The sequence below is a fragment of the Chaetura pelagica genome, unplaced genomic scaffold, assembly GCF_000747805.2.
Source record: "Chaetura pelagica isolate M959 unplaced genomic scaffold, ChaPel_1.0 scaffold349, whole genome shotgun sequence".
NCBI lineage: Eukaryota > Metazoa > Chordata > Aves > Apodiformes > Apodidae > Chaetura > Chaetura pelagica.
In genome coordinates, this window is record NW_009954611.1 from 309184 (window position 1) to 322244 (window position 13061).

The 13061-nt window shown below is 36.8% G+C and overlaps 1 protein-coding gene across 1 annotated transcript in view; it reads right to left on the minus strand.

Annotated features, from left to right (window-relative positions):
• The window catches only part of LOC104395736 (chromosome unknown open reading frame, human C9orf84), a 43384-nt gene extending 30608 nt beyond the window's left edge, over positions 1 to 12776 (minus strand). The window contains exons 1-8 of the mRNA XM_010005467.1: positions 12773 to 12776; positions 12098 to 12271; positions 10750 to 10912; positions 7982 to 8084; positions 7151 to 7307; positions 5792 to 5899; positions 3285 to 3414; positions 747 to 841 (exon numbers count right to left, since the gene is read on the minus strand). Coding sequence (XP_010003769.1) covers positions 747 to 841; positions 3285 to 3414; positions 5792 to 5899; positions 7151 to 7307; positions 7982 to 8084; positions 10750 to 10912; positions 12098 to 12271; positions 12773 to 12776 — 934 coding nt within the window. The remainder of the gene's footprint in view (positions 1 to 746; positions 842 to 3284; positions 3415 to 5791; positions 5900 to 7150; positions 7308 to 7981; positions 8085 to 10749; positions 10913 to 12097; positions 12272 to 12772) is intronic.
• Between the last annotated feature and the right edge of the window lie 285 nt (positions 12777 to 13061).

Below are 13061 nucleotides of genomic sequence, written 5' to 3' on the forward strand. Positions count from 1 at the left end.
ATAATTTTTTTTTAATCTAATAATAACTAAAGTTACAAATTATTTTTTCATTATCTGTGAATTTACTTGTCATGCTTACAAAGATTTAACATAATCCTTACCTGAAAATATAAATAACTTAAAAAATAATGAGCCTATCATACATTATTTGCAAGTATAAATCAATGTACAAATGAATTATGTAGAACATAAGAAGCCCACATAAATAACTTAATGTTGAGACTTGTAAAATGAAGGCAACAATGGTAATGAGTATTTTGGTGCTGCCAGAAATTACCTGGTTTTGTATATTTTGCTTCCTAACATGAACTCTGCTCTTGTCAAGTTACAATATTATTTTCCATTAACAATATTTTTCTATTGATACACATTTTGAAACATTATTCGAGGAAAAACAGCACACAGAAAAGACATCAACAGATTACCAAATTTCAGTTACCACAGTTACTGAATATATTTAGTAGTAGCCGAACATTTTCATAATGACACAAAACTCTGACTTCATTCAAACTGACTCCATAGAAGGATACAAGACACATCAACTTCTAAGTTGTCAAACTATAACTTTCTATATGGACTAAAAGAATCTGAGTGAGGGTTACATTAATTGGATAAACTCCATTGGCTCAAAATACATGCTCTATAATAGATAACTTATTTTTGCTATATTTTCTCCATATGCATGGACCTCTTCAATATCAATATCAATGCCAATAAAAAATTGATTATCAACTAGAAATCCTTACCGACAAGCAAAAGAGAGTTCATATTATCCTGATACTTCTCTGATTGCCACACCAAAGATTCTAAGTGTTTCCTAGAGGGCTCTGTAATCAAAATACTAAGAACATAAACCAATACTTAGAGGTATGAAGTTCAAAAGCATTATCATTTCAATTAGATTTATACAAAACTATTTTCAGATCTGCTTTCTCTGTAAATGTTCAGTTCATTCATTCACTCATTGATTAACATTTTGTCCAGGTAGAAGAACTCCTTCCCTTAGTAACAGAGCTCTGGGAGGAAGCAAGTAGGTTGAGAAGTATCAGGAAGTGCAAGACTGAGACAGACAACTGGCACTGCAACCTGCCTTCCCACAGACAGGCCTGTCAAGCAGACAGGACTCAGGATATGGAGGATTCCTCATCCTCTCTCTGTCTGGCTGAACACAGTGACTTAAGGGATAGAGGCAACAGCAGTTAAGTTCCTGCTCTGTGCAGCGAACGTGTTTCCTCCATGACCAACCCACCTTCCTGGGTGGCCCTGGCACAGGTATGAGGCTCTGCAAGAGCAACGAGACAATGACAAGGACAATGGTTTATCCAGGCTGGAAGTGTCACCAAGGTTAAGTCAGCCCTATGTCCTGTGTGAAAACTGCTTTCACAAAGGAAAAAGATGGGTCATTGTCGCTGGAGGCTTCCTAGGGAAGGGAGTCTGCCCAATATGCAGACTGGACCCACTTCTTAGGGAAGCTGCTGCCTCCCTGGGGCCTGGGTTTAAGACATGCAGAAAACTTCTTATTCTGGTATGGCCCTTGGATTATTAACCACTCCTGATTTTTCAGGTAGGCAGCAATGAAATTGCACCAAGAGTCTGAGAGCAACCAGGAAAGACTTCAGAGCCTTGAGATGACTGGCTAAGGAGTCAGGAACACAAGCAGTATTCTCCATCCTTAAGAGTTGCAGGGAATTATGAGGGAAGAAATGGGAAGAAACAGCAGATTAATATCTGGCTCCAAGCCTGATGTCATTGGTAGGATTTTGGGCTTTTTGATCATAGAATCATCAAGGTTGGGAAAGACTTTCAAGATCATCAAGTCCAACCATCCACCCTACAACCACTAACCACTAATCCCATCTCCCAAAACACCATGTCCACCCGTTTTTTAACACCCACACAGACAGTGTCTCTACCACATCCCTGGGCAGCCTGTTCCAATGCCTCACCACTCTCTCTGTGAAGAAATTTTTCCTTTTCCAATGCCTTTCCAAGAAGACCAAGAGCTTCCTGACTTGTATCAGGAATAGTGCGGCCAGCAGGAGTAGAGAGGTGACTGTCACCCTGTACTCAGCACTGGTGAGGTTGCACCACAAATCTTGTGTTCAGTTCTCACTACAAGAAAGATATGGAGGTGCTGGAGTGAGTCCATAGAGGGGCAACAAAGCTGGTGAAGGGTCTGCAGATCAAATCTTATAAGGAGAGGCTGAGCGAACTGGGGGTGTTTAGTCTGGAGAGAAGGAGGCTGAGGGGAGACCTAATCACCCTCGACAACTGCCTGAAATGAGGTTAGAGGGGGATGGGGGTTTGTCTTGTCTCCCTGGTAACAAGCAACAGAATAAGAGGAAATGGCCTTGAGCTGTACCACGGAGGTTTAGACTGGATATCAGGAAAAATTTCTTCACTGAAAGGCTTGTCAGACACTGAAGCAGGCAGCCCAGGGAAGTGGTCGAGTCACCACCCCTGGATGTATTTAAAAGACAAGTAGCTGCGGTGTTTAGGGACATGGTTTAGTGATGGACTTGGCAGTGCTGCATTAACAGTTGGATTCATTGGCCTTTATGATCTCTTTTAACTTAAATGATTCTATGATTTTTTTTCTGGTCCATATAAAGGGTTACTTCAAGCAACACCACAGTGAATAGGACAGAAAGAGAGGAGCCATCAAAGCTGGTTCACAACATAAAGTGGCACTGAATTATTAGTCCGTTGTTGTAGTTCACTCCTGAAAAGGATATTTAAATTATTGCATATGAAAGACAGATAGCAAGGCAAAAAATGCTAGTCTTGAAAACAAGATGAGAATGAAATGATGAAGCAACCCTGATTCTACGTCAGCAGAAACGACTTAAATTCCAGTATTGGGGGATATCCCCAAAATACAGACAATACTTTCTTCCCATCTCTCTTCTGGAGATGTTTTAGGTGATACTTGCTCAACATATGCATATGCCATATGTATAAATACATACATACACACACATACATACTTACTATACACATAAATATTAACTGTTGCCTACTGCAAAAAGGAGATTGGATTTTCAGGCCATTAAGTCCCCTTGAGAAAGAGGTCTACAGTAGCAACAATAATTTCTTTTTTCAAGCTCCCTTGAAAAGCCACATATGTGGATCACACATTCTGTTCACTTTTACATGCAAAACAAAAATATATGCAGCTCTCTCAAAGAATATTACTACTACTGCACAAATACACTAAAGTTAAATTCGCACTACTTTTGAGGACTTACGATTTAAAGGATTTATAACTATAAAGTTTTCATTACCTGTTAGTAGAAAGATGAATAGGCTCTTCTTGAAGTTCTGTGCCCAGAAAATTAACCCATGATCTTTGTTTTCTGTACGGAGGAGTTAAAGGTACTTCCATTTCGTCTTTCACATAGGGAATATATTTAGCTGCAAATGGCAAAAAGCCCCACACAAAACAAACAAACAAAAAATCTAAAATACAAAGCTATTTGTGAATGAAACACATATACTTAGCAATTTTACAGTTGTGAAGTTTTTTATTAAAATACAGAATATTTTCATGGGGCAATTCACTAGATAAGCAATAAACCTCAAATTGCGGAATAATAGCATCATAGAATGGTTTGAGTTGGAAAGGACCTTAAAGATCATCTAGTTCCAACCCCCTTGCATGGGCAGGGACACCTCCCACTAGACCAAGTTGCTCAGGGCCTCATCCAACCTGGCCTTCATCTCTTCTTGCAATGGGGTTTTCACAAATTCCCTGGGCGACCTGTGTCAGTGTCTCACCACCTTCGTAGTGAAGAATCTCATCCTAATGTCTAACCCGAATCCCCTCCTCTTCAGTTTAAAACCATCGCCTCTTGTCCTCTCACTACAAGCTCTTGTAAAAAGTCCCTCCCCAGCTTTCATGCACCCCCTTCAGCTACTGGAAGGTTGCTGTGAGCTGTCTCTCCTCCAGGCTGAAGAGCCTCAACTTTCTCAGCCTGTTTTCATAGCAGACATGCTCCAGTCCTCAGATCATCTTTGTGGCCCTCTTCTGGACTTGGTCCAACAGGTCCACGTCCTTCTTATGTTGGGGGCTCCAGAACTGGACACAGTACTGTGGGTGGGATCTCACAAGAACCAGGTAAAGGGGGAGACACACATTTCTTTACTCATTCTGTAATGTAGCTCTGGCTAAATACTCTTCACTTATAAGATGATTTTGAGGATTAAATCACAAGGTACTATGGTTGAGGTTTTGATATTAAGTGCTCATCCTTTATTGCCTTCTCACATAAATTAACTTAATTAGACAGGAGAGCGACTTGAGACAATATTGTGGCTGTAACATTCAGATGAATGGACTCAAGAACTTCAGAAACTGTCACAATTTTAAAGACAAAATTACTCTCTGAAGCAGAATTAATATTCATTGTAATTTCTAGCGATGACCACTGAAATGAATTACAACACCACTTCTCTTAGAGCAGTACACAAACAAATCCAGTGTGTCAGAAGTCCCCTGCAAATCGCTTCTTATATCCTTTTTTTTTTTTTGTCAATCATATTAAACATGGACATTTTTATGTATTATTCAAATCTAATTTATTAAAATCTAATAAGGAATTTGGAACTTTATTGATTTTGGTGTAATTCCATAAAATCTGGCGCTTTACACCAGTTGCCCTAGTATTAATCTCTCTGGCATTCTTCTAATATTATTTCTCACTAAGCTTGGTCAGAAAGTGAAGGTCACAAAAAACACAGCTCCTCCATGTTCTGTGAAAACTAACAGCCAGATCTTACAGATCTGAGTATAACCTAAAAAAAAAAAAAGGAAAAAAATACATGGAAGCCATCCATGCCCCAGTGATTGCATCTTTCCTGATTCAATGGCAGAGCTAAGCCAGCAAACAGGCAATAAAATTAATGTCATCATTTTCTTTTAAAAACAACTCAAGATGGTTTAACTACTCATCCATTTTGGAGGAATGAACAATATCCTAGATAAGCTCACAGTCAACTTGTTATTACTGTATGCAGGATGAGGATCTGAAACTGCTCAGCTCTACAGCACTTAAGCTCCTCCTGCTTATCATAAGCTTTAGAAGTAAAGAGCAGTCAGATTACAGTTAATCATCCTAGGCAATAATTTCCAGATGGAAACTAAGTTTAACTTTGTCTTGGTGTGACAAATACGGTGTGTTTGCCTTAAGCATTTACATCAGACACTGAGTCTGATGTGATTGCTTCCACCAAAGCAATACAATATGAGGAGTGTGACGTTATTAGCCTGCAGGGAAAAACAATCAGTTCAATTTAAATTATATTGTAACTAAGACAAGCAGTGTGGTCTTGCCCTGAGAAAACTCAAAATGTCTCAAGTGTTTTAGTAAGTGCTGGAAGGAAAACTATCAAATGAACATGCACTGGAACACAACACTGCTACCGTGTTAAGGGATAGATTTCTTCCAAGATAGGATATAAATTAGGATAAGAGGTACATGTTCATTCAGCATTACCACTTTGTCCAGACTCTGCAGAGGTTTCACTGTATGAAATTAAAGGTGAAAAAAAGATATGGACATCACTCGCAGACAAGAGCAACATGAAGCAACTGTGAAGTTGGTTGTGTTTAACTTTAAAACTCTTGAAAGGAGTATGGCACTTCTACCTGCTTATGGCGCAGGTACAAAATAGTAGATTATATTATATCTATATGGTGCATGTCGTCCCAAGAAGATATGCATAATACAAAAACAATCACTTGAATAATTAATTTTACAAGTCACCCCTTGATTTATTTACCTCTTCCTACCTGACTCACAGAATTCCAACGCACTTCCGCTATTACTGAAGCAAACCTCTTGTGGCATGGGACAGTACTTGGAAATTTCTATTTTGTACGTAATTTCAGCTTTGAGATCTGAAATATTTTTAAAGGTGCTATAGATGAACCATTTATTCCTTTTTCCTGGCAGAGTATTTTTTCTCTTAATATTTTTATTGATTCCTCATAACATACTGTTCTGAAAAACTACAGCTGTGCATAGTAACCCCAAATTCCATAGCTAATCAGAGCAGTACTTAGTGTCATCCCTTAGACGTGCCAGAAAAAAAATATACAACATTATACGATCACTCTCTGATCTAAGTTCTTAAGCCTACAGTGATGTGATTTCTGGAAGAAATAGGTAGCTTACATGCAGTTTAGCAGGTGTTTGTGTATGGAGTGGAGGTTGGGTCATTCATCTTGAAGCATGGCATGTTGGCTGTGATGTACTAAATGCATCAGAGGAATGTACATGGAATGCCTTTCTCCAATATATGCTTTAAAAAGTTTTGTTTCTATCTTCAATAAGAGACTGCGTTACTCCAAACTGCTGTCCCAGCAGAAACAGAATTTTGCACGACCTCCACGCTCAGAAGCATGAATTTTGCTTCTTTTAGCTGCTGCTTCCTGTCCAGTAAAGAAGTGGTTTTCCTCACTGGTTTGACAAAACCAATGCAAACTGGTTTTTAAAATAAAAATTTAAGAATCTCAGGTACTGCTTTTTTCTCTTAACTACACAAAATACTACCAGAGATATCGGTAAAATAGCCAATAACTGTCATTAATGTTGCACTTCTCTGTAGTATAAAAGCATTTAGTAACTACTCGTTAGCTCCTTTAAAGAAATTACTATTATAATTTAAAATATTCTTATTATCCATGGAAATATTTAACCCTCTCTTCCCAGAAATCTGCTTTAATGTTTGAAATCATAATGTAATACGAGAAAATTTTATTGTATGACTGTACTGCATCTAAGCCTCTTAAGGATGTCTCTGAAAGTAAATTTAACTACTGATTAGAAAAGTTAACACTAAATAACTATATTAATGGTAGACTGGATACAATGAATCATGGCCTGTGCTAAATTTGTGTCCAAGATTACAATACAACTCTGGATTGAACCAAACAGCAAATAGTTTACTTCTTTTTGGCTACTTGAGGAAACATTTTTACTACTCACAAATTTCCATATGGCACAGTTTAAGTTTATAGTCTCATACAGAAAAATTCACATTTGGTAGGCTGTGATGGAATTAAGTGAAGTTAATAGAACTAGATGGTGATAAATGTGTGCAAATGAATGCAAAATTAGTTCAAGCATTTACAGAAAACAGCCCTCACCTTCTCTGATCAGCTTTTTGCACATGTCTTCATCAGCCATAGTTTCTGGAGCTAAATGTAACAACTCTTTCAGTTCCAAGTATGATGGAATCTTAACAGAATCTGATCTGTCTTTACTGGGTTTGCAGAATTCTAACTCAATAGGCAACATGAAATACTGAAAAATATTAATCACAACAGAATAGTATGTAAATTTCCTTTGATGTTACAGTCAAAGTTCAAAATCTTGAAATAGCTTAATACTAAGCCAATAAAACAGTTTTTAAGAAAGAAGTCATATGACATTTAAACAGCATAAACAAAGGTTTGCTCAAAGCAGAGGGAAAAAAATAGTGTTACCATATTTCAAATGGAGTCAGTGGAGTATAAGAAGTGAATCTGAACTTATTCCCAATCAAGCAAAATCCTCATTTATTTAACTGAAATGTTTAGGGTTTTTTCAGAATTTTGAAAAATGGAGAAAAATAGTCTTTACTGCTTTTAAAAACAGAATCCAAGCTGTGCCCAAAAATTCCAGAATGTGTCTTGAAATTTTCCCTCTCCCATGCATGTCATGGCTTCCTGTTTTGGTTAATTTTTACTTGTAGAGTAACAGTGCCTACATAAAATTGCCAACACATCAGGTTCCAGGAGAAACAGATAATCAGAGTGGAGATTCCCAACAACACAAATCACATATAATACCAGTGTTTTCTAGCCTTATAAATATGAAGGTTACAAATATTTGGCAAGTATAAAAAACATTCAGTAAAATGACTTGCAGATGAACAAACTCTTATGCAAAACACAAAAAAATAATATGATGTTGACTGAGAAACAATATGATGATACCTCTTCATCTTTTACAGATATAGTACAGAAGTTCTCTTTAATCTCCCACATTTCTTTTTTACTCTCTTGCATCTCCATTCCGTTCTGTAAATTCAAACATTCCCTTCAAAAGATCATAAAGCAAGTTACTTCTTTGTATGACTTCATATCACAGTATCACAGTATCACTCTGGTTGGAAAAGACCTTCAAGATCATCAAGTCCAAACACTACCCTAACTCTGTCATGTCCACCACTAAACCCTGTCCCCTGGCACCACATCTGTCTTTTTTTAGATGTCTTGAGGGATGGTGGGTCAACCATCTCCTCTGACAGCCTGGATTACCAAGTCCAACTCCTGCCCCAGAAAAGGACAATCCCAAAGTTCACACCATGTCCCTGAGGATGTTGTCCAAATGCTTCTTGACTGAAAGTCTTAGCAATAGCTTTGAAAGCCATATATGCAGGAAAAGTTATTTTTCTAAATAACTTGCTTTTCTAAAAAAGCAATTCCAAAGGATGCTGTACCAATCTGTGTAATTACATGAAATAATATTTCAATAAATAATACATTATATGCAGAGTAGAACCACTTCATATTAGGACTTACTTTAAAAAAAAGTTACAGAAACCCCTCTTCCATATCGAAATTGTTAATAATCCCAACACATAAATCCCGTCACGTAAAAATGCCTTCTGCAAAAGATGCAAACGTAATTTTCTTCTAAGGTCAAGTTCTTCTGCTACATACAAAACCTCGGCAATCTCAAATGTTGACATTATTTATCTTTTGCCACTTTTCATTTCTACTTTCAGGAAGCATTCAGCATCAAAGAAGGCAGAGTGTACTCACTATTCATTAAAATGTAAACTAAAAATATTTTCCCTGGTTTAACTGAAAAACTTCTAAAATGCCAAAAAGTAAAACTCAGAAGTGAGGCTACTACTTGTTTTCTAAAGCAAGGATACAAGCAGAACAGTGATGAAGATCTTCCAAGTAGAATTAAAACTATTTATCAGGTTTGTCCCTCATGGCTGTTACAGGCACTAAATCCATAATGAATTTTTAGGGGGAAAGAATCATAGAATCATGAATGTTGGAAAAGACCATCAAGATCATCAAGTCCAATTGTCTGCCTTAAAACACCTAACCACTGAACCATCTCCTGAAACACCACTTCCACCTCTTTTTTGAACACCTCCAGGGCCAGTGCATCCACCACCTCCCTGGGCAGCCTGTTCCAGTTCCTCACCACTCTGAAGAAATTTTTCCTAATATCCAATTTGAAGCTCCCCTGGTGCAGCTTGACCCCATTTCTTCTTGTCCTATCACTGGTCACTAGGGAGAAGAGGCCAACACCCACCTCACTACAACTTCCTATCAGGTAGTTGTAGAGAGCAATGCAATCTCCCCTCAGCCTCTTCTTCTCCAGGCTGAACAGCCCCAGCTCCCTCAGCCTCTTCCTCATAAGACCTGTTCTCCAAGGTATCCTCTAAGGAGGACAGTCTCCCCATCAGTCACTGACACCACTACTTTCCTGGAGGAATACTTTAGACTGAAGAATAGAACTGTTCCACACCTAGCCAGGTGCTCACTGACTTTTATCTTAAGTAGAGGTCTGTCTAATTGTAGCTCTCTGTTGAAATGCATCTCCATGTGTGCTCCACTGGATTTGGACTCCCTGCTTGAGAAGGCTGGTGGATTTGCTAGTAAACTGCAGATCAGCAGGTCAGAGTTCTTTTCATAAAGGTTCGCACTAGCATTTTTTTCTCTTGTGACTAATATTCCCAAAACTCTTTGCAGAATTTGAATAATGTTCTCTTCACTGGATATGTACAGTACTCATATGTGCACATAGTCTCATGTTTAAGAGTCACTGCAAGATCAGGGCTCATGTTTGAAAAAAAGGCAAACAACCCCACTCCTCTCTGGTCTGCTACTCTATAGGTACAGTTAAATCAGTTAAAATCTGTTCTTCCTTGCTTATGTGTCATGCAACCCTGTCAATTGCAAAGGAAGCTACACACAGGTCATCCAAACATGGAGTAAATTTGTGCAAATATTTAGCCAGACTTTTGGAATGTATTTACAAAATACCAGGCACATTCTGAATATAACTTCTACCTGTTTTTAAATAACAGATTCTTCAAATTCATGACAACAGACAGCATTCATTTAAATTCAATCAACCTAGCAATATGCAAGTAAGCAAAAACATAAGAATAATGCATATTTCAACTTAGAATCATAGAATCATTAAGGATGGAAAGGACCTTAAAGATCATCAAGTTCCAATCCCCCTGCCATGAGCAGGGAACCCTACCACTAGACTAGGTTGCACAACTTGAAGAAACACAATTCAGTGGGGTAAGAGCATGGATTTGCTGACAGCATGACTGAGGAGAGAAAGAAGGTACATGAAAGCATGTGTAAAATCTGGGCCAAACTAAGTTTAGTGGCATATTACTGATAGGAAATCAGTCAGTCTGAGGGAGGAACAGGTCCCTTAAAGACAGATGTTTTTTCAGTATTCCAAAATTACATTCCAGAGCACATTTCACATTTACAGAATGTAAAAATGACATAATTTAATTTACCTATTTTCTTATATAGTGCATATACATTTCATCACACTCATTTTTTCATAAGTAAGAAGAAAAGCTCATGTTTACTTATTGCAAATGTTAAGTAGTTAAAAAGTTAACACACCATGGATGACGTTAAAATGTTAATGGCATTTCTCATAGACTATTATTTATGTTAAATATTATACGACAATTTGTAGATACCTGAAGGTGTTCTCTTCTCTTAAACTCTGTCCTTCAGAATCTAAAAGTGGATCTTTCACTAAAAAAAACTGTAGTCTGCTCAAAAATACAGATGAAGTGGGCAGCTTTTTACGAAAATTTTCAAGATGATCAATAAAAATTATTTCCTCTTCTATATATAAATCTGAAGAAAATATAAAAAATACATTAGCAATAAAACCTAAGAATTATCAGAGTAATATGAATTGTTGAGTAACTGTTGGAACGCTATATATGTCAGCAAGACTGACTATTTTTTACTTTTAATATTTTACAATTTTAAAGCTTTATATGCAACAAAGTTTAGCCTTCCAACATTTCATGCTATAAGCTTTGGTCTTCTTTTGCTTTGTCTTTTGTCTTAGACAACATCTGTTAATAAGAATGGTTACTTCCTCTTCATTCCCTTTTTTTCAATGTAAAATATGACAAAGGAACTTTTGAGGCAGGTTTTGGTTGGGAAACATATTTTAGTCTCATTTTTAATGTAGAAATGAGGCAGTCTCTCTATACACATCAAAACCTAAATGTCTCAATCTGAAGCAACAAAAAAGCAGTTTAGAGAAGGAGAAGACCAACAATAAAGGGTACAAAAAGTAACAGCTAAGACATGGGAAAGTACCTGAATTATTTTTTTTCTCTTTGTTAGCATGAAATATAGAAAGCTTTTTTAATTACTGAAACTTTCTGCCATATGCCACCTACCTTTGGAAAAAAATTGGTAATTACTTAATCAGATGAACTAATATAACTGCCTTTCAATTATAACTGCCACGAACGTCCATTGTTGACAGTGTGTTCCTTATAAATGTTATCTTGTACAACATTGTACCAAGAACCACCTGCCTCCTCTATGTGTGGAAAAAAGCTCTTAGTAAATTATTACATTACTTCCCTTTTCTAAGGTAATATAATTGACAGATAAACAAAAACCCCCTATCTTCACCCCAGGAACTGCTTGCTTCTTTCCCTCCTTAACACGGTAAAAGAACATGCCACAGGGATCTAATTTTATTAAAGGTAAAAACAACCATTAGTATTTTGATCAATGCCTGAGACGATCTACATATGGTAATATTTTTTGTCATCTTTTGTAATATATTTGAACAGCCTGAAACTTATTTTGGCTTGCAACCACCTTGAACTGCTAAGATAATCCCCTTCTTCTCCAGGGAATAAATATCTATTTAATGGTTACAACTTCTGCAATTGCAAAGGCTGCGATCACCCAAATGATCTCTTCCATGCCTATGGATCATGGAGAAAAAATTATGGAAGTTAACAAGCTGACTCCACAAGAAGTTAGAAAACAGTGAATTAAACACTCTACCTTGCCACTGCTCTTTAAATTCAGGGGCCAAATCAATCTTCAAATATTTTTCTTGGATGTATTCTTCCTCAAAAGCATTCTTTGTAATCAAAAAAGGGCCTTCTTCTAAGTCAGTCTGAGAGCAGGGATTTGAACTTGGAACAATTTCTATTAATTCATTATTTACAAGGAACCCTAGAGAAGAGATAGGTTTCCTAAAAAGCAGAAAAAAAAAATCTTATACTTAAGCTGTTGAAAAAACACTGTAAAGACTTCTCTGACTCCTCAGTCACTCAAACAGCGGTAAAAAGATACTCTAAGAACTTTGATACCCACTATATTCACTGAAGATTGGAAATTACAGAGTTATTATCACTATTCGCTAGACTCACAGTCAAATTACATGGTTAATTCTTCCCCAATTAAAAAAAAAAAAAAGTTTACCTCTAGCATTATATTGAAAAGAAGGACAATGGCTAGAAAAAAATGCATCAAAGCTACACATGTAATTATATTTATTACATAAATTTGTTATTAGGTTGCATGTATAACTGTGTTTGAAAAACCATGCAGAAATTGCAAGTACAGCAGTAAGTGCAATAGGGGAAAGACAGCATAAATGAAGAAACAAACCCACTTAACCTTCCTGTCACTTTTCATACAAATCTCAATACGTCTAGTGTTTCTCAGAAATACCCATCCTGGCTTGTCAAATAAACCCCAAAACTATTTGAATACAAAAAAAAAAACCCACCATATTTTTTAGTTAATTATGCATCTGGACAAAATATTTGTAATAATTAAAATATGGTCATTTTAATGCCATGTTATCCATGTTAATTGGCTGGAACAATGAACTGATTGATGGGTAGTGACACTGCTGAAGAACCACAATATTTTGCTCGTCCATACTTACTAATATTGTAATTTCAGAAAACTGATTTCTCAACTACGCATCCTATTGATTTATTCAGTTTTTTAATAA